The sequence below is a fragment of the Corvus moneduloides genome, chromosome 5 (assembly GCF_009650955.1).
Source record: "Corvus moneduloides isolate bCorMon1 chromosome 5, bCorMon1.pri, whole genome shotgun sequence".
Lineage (NCBI taxonomy): Eukaryota > Metazoa > Chordata > Aves > Passeriformes > Corvidae > Corvus > Corvus moneduloides.
The window spans coordinates 38,718,918-38,731,511 of NC_045480.1; the positions used below are offsets into that span (position 1 = coordinate 38,718,918).

Below are 12,594 nucleotides of genomic sequence, written 5' to 3' on the forward strand. Positions count from 1 at the left end.
CAGTGACTGTACCTCACTTTGTGTGTCTTGTGAAAAGATGAACTCTCACATTTCATGCTTTTATTCCAGTTGCCTCACATAGTCAAGAGAGACCTACGGCAGCAGTCACACCCATACAAGCACAAAGTCCAACATGCCTTATTCCTGCAGCTGTGATCATTCCCCACCACTCTGTTGCCTCCCAGCAGCTCCAGCCCCAGCTTCCAAATACTGCTGCTTATGTCACGGCTGTGAATGTGAACCGCTCAACCATCCCACTGGCATGTACAGCAGCTTCTTTGAATTCTCCTAACACTGCTGCTTCATCTTTGGAGGGAGATATCAGTGGAAAAACTGCAAGCACTCACCCTGGAGCTCCTGCATCTCCAGAGAGTGCTTTAACAGCTGGTGGAAATGCTGCTGTCAGTAAAACAGACAAGGATGGCAAGGTGGGTAGAGAATACAATCATTCCCTTGAATTCTCCTATTTTCATCATACAATCTTTTAAGAGATTTAACAACACAACCTAAAAAACCCACATGAAATTGCAGGAATGTAAAAATTTCAATCTAACAAAATAAAATTAAAATCAGTATTCTTTTAGGTTACCTTTTTTATTAAGCAGGCACACTGAGATTTATGAAAATGCACATAACCATCTTTTTTAAGTGTAGGACAGTAGAGTCTGTAGTGATTCTGCTTTCCTTCCTTCTATTTGAGTTATTTCCTATGTGTGTAAACTCATTCTCACTGTTCACCAAGCCATGTGATTATGTTATATTGTTGTCAGAAAAATTCTTCCAACTTGGTAATTGATTTTGTTTTACAGTTGTGGTGTAGTTAGAAAATTCATTTCTCCTTGTGACAACTATCTTTACATCTCCAATGTTTTAGACTTTACCTTACTACTCTTCAGCCACATATACTCCTTAGTGAAGTTGATGAAGATTTTAATCTTAAACCATACACTAATGTCAGCCACCTTTCAGTTATTTTTGTTGATTATTGTTGAATAGATGTGCCTAGAACTTTATTTTTAAATTACTTTAGCCATAGACATTGAAATCAGACTGAGGTGCCCTTAGAGAAAACTTATTTGTTGTTTAAGGTGAATGATGCTAATATATGTGGATTGTTTTTATTTTTCTGAGTTTCTCTTTATCTTTGACATTTGCTGGACAGCAGATTTTTGCTGAAATGTCTTTAAGTTATTGGAGACTTAGAAAAAGGACTGAGGATTTTTTATTCTGTAATTCCACTACATCCCAGGCTATCAAAAATCTCACATTGCTCATGCTTTTCTCTGTCTGTGGTTAAATACTATTTTTGTCTCCAGGGCTTACAATCTGGCACCTCTCATAAGCACTGAATTCACTCAATCAAAGGGTTGGTAAGATCACTGCCACACCTCTTAAAAAAAAATACAAGAAACACAAAAGCTACTTAAATAATTCTCTTCAGGGTAGGTAATAGTCTTCAGGGATTCTTGTCTGGACAAGCAAAAAGAATGTTTACAATCCTCCCCTTTAGCAGAGCAGCAAAACACAATGCATACCCCTTGGGACGAATTTTTGTTAAATCATGAAGGTCTTCCATTACTGAGGGAGGATAAATAAAAGAAACTTAACTAAACAGCAGCTTCCAGAGCAGACTTTTCTCCCTGCTTGGTTTGAAGTGACTCTTTGTTTTCCTAGAAATGTTCATGTTAATGAAATGTTACACTTCATAGATTCCTGTTGTGGGAATCTTAACTCCTCATACCTTTTTCAAGACAACCTTTTGGGACAGAGCCATTTCATTTTAAGTTAAAAGCTTTAATCTAACAAAGTGAAAGGACTTAGCCAGTTTATGATCTAAATTACTTGCTGTTTTTCTCTTTAGAATGTTAATGATTTTCTTTTTCTTTTGTAATTTTCATCATTATCTCTCTAATATCAAGTATGTCCTCATAATTTACTGAGTCCTCTCTGAGTATGATTTCGTCTATCAGAAGGAAGTGTTCAACTCTTTATGGGAGAGTTTTGTTCTAAAATGAGGCACTGCTTTTGGTTTACAGAAAGAAAAAAAGGGTCTGCTGAAACTGCTTTCTGGAGCATCCACTAAACGCAAGCCTCGGCTGTCACCTCCAGCGTCACCCACACTGGAAGCTGAGCCGGCCGCGGCAGAGCTGGCCCTGCAAGGCGCAGTGGGGCCGGAGCTTCCGTCAGCAGGCACTCACAGCAAAGCTGGCTCCTGCCCCCCTGACAGCGAGGCCTCTGGGCTGGCACAGGAGGCACCGCATCGGAAAAGCAGTTCCCTGGATTCCTCCATTCCAATAGCACCGCCACCTCGGCAGCCTTGCTCATCGCTGGGGCCGGTCCTGAATGAATCCAGGCCTCTTGTGTGTGAAAGGTAAACTATCCTATGCAGCTAGACTTGGGCAAACCAAGAAAAATCCATTCTCTGACACTTGTAGTGTGTTAGAACTGCTCCAAAATGCTGAGATTTTATAGCAAGATGTAACTTATTTGTTAACAATATTTACTTATCAGCCAATACGTTCATATTTGTTTACTCTTCATCTTACTTTAAAGTTTTTGAATGAATAGACACTCAAGTATGATGATCACAGGTTTGGTATGAGAACTGAGGTAGACAAAACGGGCCTCCTATTTTGCAAAACAGAAGCACATTATATTCTTGCATGTATGAGTATCAGGTTAGTCATTTAAGATAATTAGCAGTGTATAACTGCCAACCAAAATATATGGTGAATGAGACCTTTATCTATCTATGTGTAGATTTCTTAATATTTGATTTCTTGAGCTTTTGCAAAGATACTTTTTACTGCCTGAAGGCCCCATGGCTGTGCATCCACATAGCAAGCTCTAGGGAGGCTTCTGTGCTCTGGGAAGTGAGTCTGAAAAACATACACTTGTCTGGACTCTGAGACTGACCAGTAGCTGCTTAAAAGTTCTGTGACTTTTGTGTCCACCTATAGTTTTTCAAGTTTCAAGTCCTCAGCAGAATGTGAAGGAAGTGGCAGTTTTTTAATACAATATCTTTTATTCTTCCTGGTAGCAGACAAGCAGTATGAAGAGTGTCATAGGATTTCTTTTGCAGCAGCTATAGGATTGTGTGGTGGACAGAGAAAAAAATAGTAGAGTTACAATGTTAACAGCTCTAGGACTGAACTGATTCAAGCTGGCTATTGTAGACTTTGTTCTGATACTACTAACCCATGGTGTGTGGGCACCCTGTTGTACTTCCTGTCTGATCTTAAACTATACCCATGTATTAAAATCCAGACAGTATATAACTTCCTACTTGTCTTTTAGTTCACTTCCGTCACACCTTTAATATTTTTAAAAGGTTATTTCCTTTATGCAATTTCCTTGCAGGAGATTGCTATTCCATACTGAATTTGTGAAGTAGATTTACACTTAGAGATGGAAAATAAAACCTGAAGGACTCTTCTTTAAGAATAACATCATTCATTTTCACATTATCATAAGTCTGTTTGGCACAGTAATATGTTTTTATGCTTTGAATGTGAAAATAATATTAAATTCATTCTGGCATACCCAGTGCATATTAGTGTAAAACTCTTTCTATCATCACAAGAAGTAGTTTTTTCACTTCCATGATGGAAATTTTTTTTCTCAGAACTACTTACAGAAAATTATGCTATATATTTTTATTGATCTAGTAATAACATATACTCAAACATTCTCTCTATCCTTACTATTATTTAAGTGATAATTTCTGCTGAAGAAGCATTGCTGCAAGATAATTCTCAGTGGTAGTCATGCAAAATTGTTACGTTTTTGTCAGTGTATTTAGACAGAATTTCATCTGGGTTCCCCTTGTCCTTTTCTGGACAGGGTTAAATTTGATGTGCCCTTGCACATTTCCTTTGGCTGAATTTCTTAAAATGTGATGATTAATAATACTTAAAATTTACATTGTACTAAATATCTCGAAGTAATATATAAGCATTGATTACTCTTCAGCAGTCTGGAAGACATGGTGGGTAGGAATCATACTGATGATGCAATGGCATCTTCAGTGACAATTTTATTTGAGGAGGGAAATATTCATGAGGATAAGCTCCACAAAAAGTTGAAGAACAGAGAAATCTCCTGCTAGAATTATTCCGCTCTTATATCTCCCGATCCCAATCACAGATTACAATATAACTGGAAAAAGAAACAGTACTCTTTCTATTCTGACTCTGTCTTGGCAGTGTAATTATTAGTGTTCAAGTTCTATTTTCAAAGGTGACTAGGGGATTTAGGAGTCAGATTCTTCTGATTATTCTTCATGAACTAGGAGCAAAATAAGCTGACTCAACCCTGGAAAGCACATGAAAATGTTCCTGTTTTGGATACAGAATTTTCCCCAAACTCCTTGCTTCCTTTATGTTTCAGTATCAGATTTTTATGCTAATCCCGCTGTTTCTCCATTCACTGGGACTGCGAGTTTCCTAGAATATGTCTTTCCTTTATGTTCTATAGAAAATGAGAAGTCAAACTTGTGAACTTTTTTCCAACCATACAAAATAAGTGGATGGACATTTGATTTGTTTGGTAGCAGACAAGCTCTTTGTGACATGGGTTTGCAGATACTGAATACCATTGTGCATTTAACTTAGAGGAAGTCAAGATGACGACATTCTCTTCAGTGTTGCTACTGCAGGTCTGCTCTGTAGTTCCCATTCCTGTACTCACTCTGCTCCTGTGAACTAGGTTGGTTGCTTGCTGTGGTCCATGTTCCTTGTACAGAAGGAGCAGAGATGTTTAACAGAAATTTCAGCCAAGCCTTCACCTGAGACTTTGCAGTGGGGCTCAGTCATTTCTCCTGATTCTCCAGCCAGTACAAAGGTTGTCTTGGGGTGATTTCTTGTATTGATGCAGTGCTGACAAGGCCAAGGATCACTGTCTTTAAACCCAACTTCCTGCAATTCCCAGAGTGAGACATGCTGTGCTATGAATATACAGGAATTTGGTTATCTGAGGAGTTTACTTTTTCCATAAAAGAAAATTTCAAGCTCTTTTCATGAGCTTTCTCTTTTAGAGGGAAATGTTGCTTAAATAGCCTTTAATTTTACAGTAAATAGACAGCATTGTAATAATAAACTACCCAGCATTTCACAAGGGTGTTAGAGACTTGAAGTTGAACCTAAATACACGTCACTGCATATCCTAAATTATAAAATGAATCTTTCATCCAGTTACAGTGAAAGAAAAGCAGTAATTTTGTTCTCTGATTAAAGTGACCCCAAGTAATTTCATCTACCACACAATGACTGGTGTAACATCTGCTCCCAGTGAGCGGGCCAGTGGCTTTATAGGGCAGCAAGCCTTACCACATCTGGCACCATTTAATGCTGTTAATTAGATGCTGAGACTCACTCTGCCCTCGATGGGCGTTGGTGATCTGTAGGAGTCAAGGCACCCACTCAGAAGACACAAGAGCTGCACAACAGCAGGGCTCACTTGAGCTGGAAAGTAAAAATTCTAAGTGCAAGGGAAAAAAGCTAAATCAAGAAGTTGAGTAATAATTACGAGTATAACTTGTGTAATGGTAGTAATTCCAACTTTCTGTGTTTCTCTCAGCTAAAATTTTCTGCATGTGAGAAAGTATTATTATCCACTTGTTGATCAGAAAAACCACAAATAATTGTCCAAAACCCAAACACAACTAGGTGGGAATAAAAGCAGTATTTTGTGTCCAGTGAAACAGAAGCAACGGAGAAACACATGAAAGATATAATCTTTTCCATGTTACTGAAAAGTGTGAGAAATGCTAATATTAAAAATGAAAAGTAGAATGGAGAACTGTGAAGACAGACCACCACCCTCTTCAAAATAAAAAATAAATTCACAAATACAAAGCAAAAGCACTGTGGGATATAGCCAGACACATTAAGCAAAATACAGCAAACAACCAGTGGCAAATATATTGGCTACTTCTGGGAAGCTAAAGTACTTTTATTTTTATAATACTAAGATTTTTGTCATGAGCTGATTAAAAATAATTAGGGTAATATTTTGAAAATTAGTAAAAATGTGATAAGACAGTCAAAGAAAAATAAAAGAAAGGAAAAACTTCATAGTTGTACAGCTTCGTTGCATGTAAAATATTGAGTGAGCACAAAATACCTACAAATTTGATCTTCAGACATTGAAAACATTTTCAAATACTGAATAGGGAGACAAACAAGGAAGTGTTTTGGAAGATTCAAACATGTGGGAATGAACATGTTTTTCCAAAACATAGGTCATGCTTAGTAAATATGATTATTTTTCTTCAGGGACCTTGCAATGAACTTTTGAGCTGAAGCATAAGCTTTTTATTCTGCATGAAATTGGTAGTTTTGGCAATATGTTGTAGATGATGAAATAAGTAATGGAAAAGTAGTTTTTGTTCTATAGCTAATCCAGGGTGATCTGGATAGACAGCTGTGTGAGTGTGTGATGGGTCTGGGTCTGATCACCTCTCTTTGGGCAAATAGGATATGTAAAATGTGGCATAAAATTTGAAGAAGGACATGTGATTTACAGGTACAAAGCCTGATGGGTTTCTTCTTTTAAAAATTGAAAAATACAGTAAAATAGCACTTTAAAACCAGGGGTGTTGTGCTCTGTTTTAGACACTAGATTTCAAGATGAATATCAAGATAGTAGGGAAGCTAAAATTTAACAAGAAGTACCAAATTACTACAGAGGTTGTTGGACACTGTATGGAAAGCTTAGAACAACAGAGTGCTAGCTGGTGATCCTCCAGGGAGGGCAAAGAGAAGATGGGAGCAAGCAGCAGCAGAGAACAGCCTTGTCAATCAATTCAGGGGGGCATAGAGTTTACTGATAGAATTAGAAACTGAAAACAAGTGTATTTCAAGTCAAACGTTTACAGGGCAGTGTTTGACAGAGTGCAAGGGGAGGCAGGCAGGTATTCTTTCTTCAAACTTGTGTTTTTACCAGGCTATGTAGCGTACTGGTTAATTTTCAGCCTGGGAGCAACCTGCTTGTTAACAGCAGTAGAAGTTCTTCATAGCTTTATTGCAGTTCTTCATCCTTCCTATCTTGTCCTTGTCCTGCCTGAGTAGAGGCGATTGTTTTAACTCAAGCAGTTTACAGTCTCAATTTAACTTACAGTCTATTAAAAATACTTGGTTCTTATTTGCTAAGTCAGCATTAAAACCCAAGCTGCCTACAGCAGAAGTTAGTGCAGGCCTAAGTTGGATGCAGAGCATTGTGGAGCTGCACACTAATAAATCTTGTAATTGGCCTGGTAGCTTTTATGAAGCATGAATCTAATAATTCCTGTGTTCTGAAATCTGGGGATTGCCATAACTGAAACAAAGCCATGGCTTATAAATCACTAATAAATAACATTTGACAACTAATTAAGTCCAAATATGTTTTGCTATACTTCGATTTCCTAAGAGACTTTAATTATTTACAAAGTGCAGCTACTCTTTTCTGAATACTTTTCACTGTATGGTGAGACTTCATTTTTGTTTCTTATGTTCTTAAGCAAAACATTCTACTATAACACAGTATCTTTGTCTGCTTCAATATTACAGAATTAACTTGTTTTATTATGTGTGTATTGAGCTGTAATTGGCATTCTATCCTTTACTAGACTATATCCTGTTATTTTTTCTTTTCATCAGATCATTAATTTATTTTAATCTATTAAAATAATAAATTATTTTAAGCTTATTAAGATAATTATCTTAATTTATGAAGTAATAGAATTTTAGGTTGATGTGAACTGGAACTACGGTAGAAGAGATTGAGTGGTGTTATCCATGTTTAAAAACAGAGAGAGAAGACTGCAGCCTCTTTTTAATACACTCTTACTTGAAAAGTGATTTTACTATGACAGACTCAAAAAATACACTTTTCTTTGTGTCAGGTGGTTAAGAAAATTGTTGAGTTGAATATAGTTTTTAATATAGCAGTACACAGGTTGTGCATTTGTGTCCAGAGTTTCTAAGAAAAATAAAAATAATTTAAAACAGCAAATCAAATTAATAGTTTTTGTTGGTTTCTTCCTTTTGTTCTTTGCCTTTCCTTAAGAGCTGTCACTGGGATAATATAAAATTAAACATACACTTGTAAAATTACGATCACACTGACTGAAAGAGTCTGCAAATTTATATTGAAGAAAATTTTTACAATTTCCTGCTGTTGTTTAACCATTGTCTGTATTTTTACAGGGATCTTGGTGAAAAAAAAATCATAGGAGATGCATGAATTTGTCTTAAATTTATTATGTTGCTATTGTTATTATCTGTTCAAGACGTACTTTTGTTACATACTCAGCAAACAGTTCTAGACAGTTTCCTGTGTTCATACTCTTCAACAGGCACAGAAATATTTTTAAAAGTATCGGGTTAAAAAAAAAGGGGGGAGTGGGGTTGAGGGGGCAAAAAAAAGAACCTAAATGAAGGTGTTTTGTTTCTAATTACACAGGTACAGAGTTGTGGTATCCTATCCTCCCCAGAGCGAAGCAGAACTTGAACTTAAGGAAGGTGACATTGTTTTTGTACACAAAAAGCGTGAGGATGGCTGGTTCAAAGGCACTCTGCAACGAAATGGAAAGACTGGCCTTTTCCCTGGCAGCTTTGTAGAGAACATTTGAGAAGATTCATTCCAAGAGCTCCAAATTATACTGTACTGTAAAATAGCACAAATATTTTGCCAGAAAAAGCACAGTCATGAAATATTTTCAAATGACTGTAATGTAAACAAAAATCAACATATTTTTACAGTGTCTATAGCACAATTACACCAGCGAACAAAGGAGATGAAGGCATCTGCTGGTTTTATCACTTTGAATTCTTAAGTGTGATGTGTGCCTTGTACTGTCTGATTTATTATATAGAGGAATTTTTTTCCCCAAGTATGTTACATAAATGAGCAATTGTTTACAAGGCTGTAACTAATTTATTCTTGGTTTTTTTTTTTTAAACTTGAATTTTGTGTAATATCTACAATTCTTGTGACTATGATTTTAACAAATTATTAATTTATGAAAGAGTAACAAAGGGGAAGCTGGATTCTCTCCTTATGAGCAAGCATTATATCTGATAAAGAGCCTCCCATTTATCCTCTGGACATTTTTCCCCTGCTGTGTCTGACAGTGGAGTAAGTCTCTGTTGTATGAGTTAATGTTGAGTGGTGGTGATGTGGCGTCAAATAGAATTTGCCAAATGGGGAAAAATGTTTATTTTCTTCTTTGGACAGAGAAAAAAAAAGTCAGTGGTGTTCTTGAGTCTACTTTTACTTCTTCATGAATCACCCAAGTAGAGTAATGTTTCCAGGAGGCAAAGATATATGTGAACAACTGAACAAAACCATCTCAAGGTTAGGATCATCTCAAGGTTAGGAAAGAAGAAATTTAGGAGTGCCAACAAGAAATTCCCTATACCTTCTGTTCATGTAGTAACTGGACTATTTGAACAAAGCTTAGCTTTGTGTATTTGGCCAGTTCTTTGGGCATTTAGCGCTCAGGATCCAACAAAATTGGAAGGAATGTTAAAGCCCAACACTTAGGATGAATATAACTTGAAAACATCTGTTTGATAAGACTGAATATAAAAATAAAATTTTAAGTTGTACTTAATGTCTAAAAATGCCTAAGACGTGTAATTTGCTGTTTTCTTCTCAAAATGATCTGCATGGCCAAGAGATGTTTAAAATGTCTGAGCAGTAGTGGTGGTAAGTGATGCACTTGTGTTAAAGTAAAAGGCTGTATGAAACACTGTGAAAACTTTACTAACTTCTTAACCATTGCTACTTTGGTATGTTCTGACTTTTTCTTTGTCTTGCATGTGTTACTCAATTCCTGCAGTAATGTAACTGTGCATGGTTGGCATTTCCCATTCCAATTTCCTGTTGCTGGGTTATTTTTCTCTGAAAGTTACCCAAAAGCCACTTGACCAAAACTAGTGAGCAACTTGCCTTCAACCAGAGAAGGTGTCCAGTGTTTGAATCATTTATAAATTTTTTTAGCCTCCTTGCAGCTGATGGATATAAAGAATGCAGCCTGCAGGAAATATGTTGTTAGTCTTTCAGGGTTTTGTTAGAGATTTGACACTGGTGAACACAGCGCTACTCAGCTGAACTTCTTTTTTTTTTTTTTATTTTATTGTTTGATTATAGCAACTTAATGATGATTCTTTTTTTGTAAGACACTGAGCACCATCATCTCCACTTAAATCCATTTAAATCTGATGTAGTTTGGCTGTTACTCAGCACTTTACAAAGGGAAGCCAGTAAGGTGATTCAGTGTCGCACAGTACACAGAAACAGTGATCTGTTAAATCCTTATAATTTTCTTGAATTTATACATTGAAAAATATCAAATGTTAATGACAGAGATTTCTTGCAATATCAGGTAGTATCATGATGGTCTTAAAAATAAGAAAAAATATATCTATAAATATATATAGTTGGACCTGACAGCATTCCCAAATTAACCATCTCCCTTAAACACTGTATCATCCAGTTTTTGCATTTTTAAATCTTTTAAATAGTTTACTTGAATATTCATGTAATATATAAAGGTTTTGTGAAATGAATTTTAGTTAGAAAGACGCTGATATCAGTTTTTGTCAGCATAAATTGGCACTAGTGTGTCGTAATCTTATTTTGGAAAATTTAGTGCATTTTATATTAAAGACTACTAAAGGTTAATTTTTTTCTATCTCTGCTCTCCATATTTTAAACTAAGTGACTAAGGTACCTCTATTAATAGAATTTCATGATGTAAAGTCAGTTAAAAATCAGCTGTTAATCCAATAGTTCTGTTAGATGGAATACATTTTTAATTGATTTTTTTTTAACATTGAGTAAATGTTTGTAAAAAGGGCTTATTACATAGCAGTGCAACAATGACAAAAATGCAGTTTATCATGCCTTTTTTTGTGATCTTTTGGGGGTTATTTTTTGGTTTTGGCTTGGGATTAATTCAGTGTAGAAACAGACAAACCCTGTGCATTTGCTTTGTGTAATTCCATAAAAAAATTTTGTAAGGTATTTTATATCTATGTTTGAAGTCCAGTGAATGTTAAGTGTTTGATTTACTATGTTAAACTTCCAATCCTAATAAATATTTTCTTAGCAAACAGCTACAGCAAATAGTGTATGCAAACATTAAACATAAATTACTTGTAAAGAATTTGACAATAAAACTACCAGAACTTAATTTCTGAATTCTTAGGAGGGTATTTCTGCTCACAGAGAAAAAGTCTTCAGATTCCATAATGTAAGAAGCTTGGAATGATGACTATAATGCAAAAATTGTAGAGAGAACTGAGGACCTGGCTGGTCTTTTCCCAACTCCTTATTTCAGTGAGTAACTTCAGAAGAGGTAGGTAACTCCATCTCAGTCTGTTCATGATGGAACTACAGTCTCATCAACAGCATATCAGGTGCACAATAGTTAAAAACTGCTTTCCCTGGAGGAAGAAGTGCCTGGTGTAATAGACCTGCCATAGATTGGGAGAGGCTGAAGCATCTGCCCGAACTTCCACTGTGGGTAGAAGTGTTGGGTGGCAAGAGACTCATTTGCCTGAAGAAGTTTCTGGGCATGGCAGTCAGGCAGCAACTGGCTAATGAGGAGACCTTGATTTGCATGTGGTTACATGTCTGCTATATACATGTGGCCTCTGGGAAAATTGGTGGAAATTAATCCTAAAATTGTTTGCAAATATGTTTGGGACTTGGGCGATAATCTCAGTGTCAGTTAAGACTGACGAGCAGAACCTAAATTGTGCTAGCAGTGAATGGCACAGCATTGGGTGCCCTCTGAAAGAAGGAGCATCTCAGCCAACCTTCCTTAACTAAGGGGGATGAGGAGAGGGGGGAAGGCAGCACAATTTGTAGAAATGCAGAATGGAGAATATTGAAAAGCAAGATTTATTTGTTTTTTCAGAACTGTGGTCTGACATCAGTGCATCCGTAGGAGAAAAGTACAAACATCGTGGCTGTGTAGCAGAAGTAAGGCTATTTCTTTGGGTTGGTTTTTTTGTTTGTTCTCTTGTTTTGTATTGTAATTATTGAGTAATTCTAATATGAGTTTAACATTTGGCTTGCCAAAGGTACATGAAATCTTGTTCACCCTCACTTCATTACCTCTGCCTTATCTCAATAATGACAATTATGCTGGTTTTGCATAGGCTGAAAAATAAGGCTTCTGAGCATTCTGACTTTTTTCGGAGAGCTGGCAAAATACTGTATCTGGCTTGTTCTTTCCAGTAGCTTTAAGCAAATGCGTTTAAAGGTGCACATTGAATGATGAATAATGAATAATGAAACACAAAAATCCACTTGTTAGTTAAAAAGATTTGTGTCTGGGATTACTAAAACTCCTACAGTGTAGTCTTTCATATACATGCACAATTGATGCCACTGGTGTCTGTAGGATACGCCAGTACTCTTTGGATTCCTACCATGCTTCTGCAATATATATACTTCTCAAATCACGCTCAGATCCTTGTTCCCTGCACTTGGTTAACACATCTTAAGCAGATTTGAAGCTTGACTTGAACGAAACCAGTGTCATAAATCTTTTGAATATCAACAACAACACCACTTCTACTACTAATAATTCTTTTT

The 12,594-nt window shown here is 36.3% G+C and overlaps 1 protein-coding gene across 2 annotated transcripts in view; it reads left to right on the top strand.

The window, feature by feature from the left end:
* The window catches only part of SH3RF1 (SH3 domain containing ring finger 1), an 84,102-nt gene extending 72,920 nt beyond the window's left edge, over positions 1-11,182 (top strand). For both annotated transcript variants that reach the window (XM_032108133.1, XM_032108134.1), the window contains exons 10-12: positions 70-428; positions 2,037-2,371; positions 8,446-11,182. In XM_032108133.1, coding sequence (XP_031964024.1) covers positions 70-428; positions 2,037-2,371; positions 8,446-8,614 — 863 coding nt within the window. In that variant the 3' untranslated portion in view covers positions 8,615-11,182. The remainder of the gene's footprint in view (positions 1-69; positions 429-2,036; positions 2,372-8,445) is intronic.
* Positions 11,183-12,594: the final 1,412 nt, after the last annotated feature.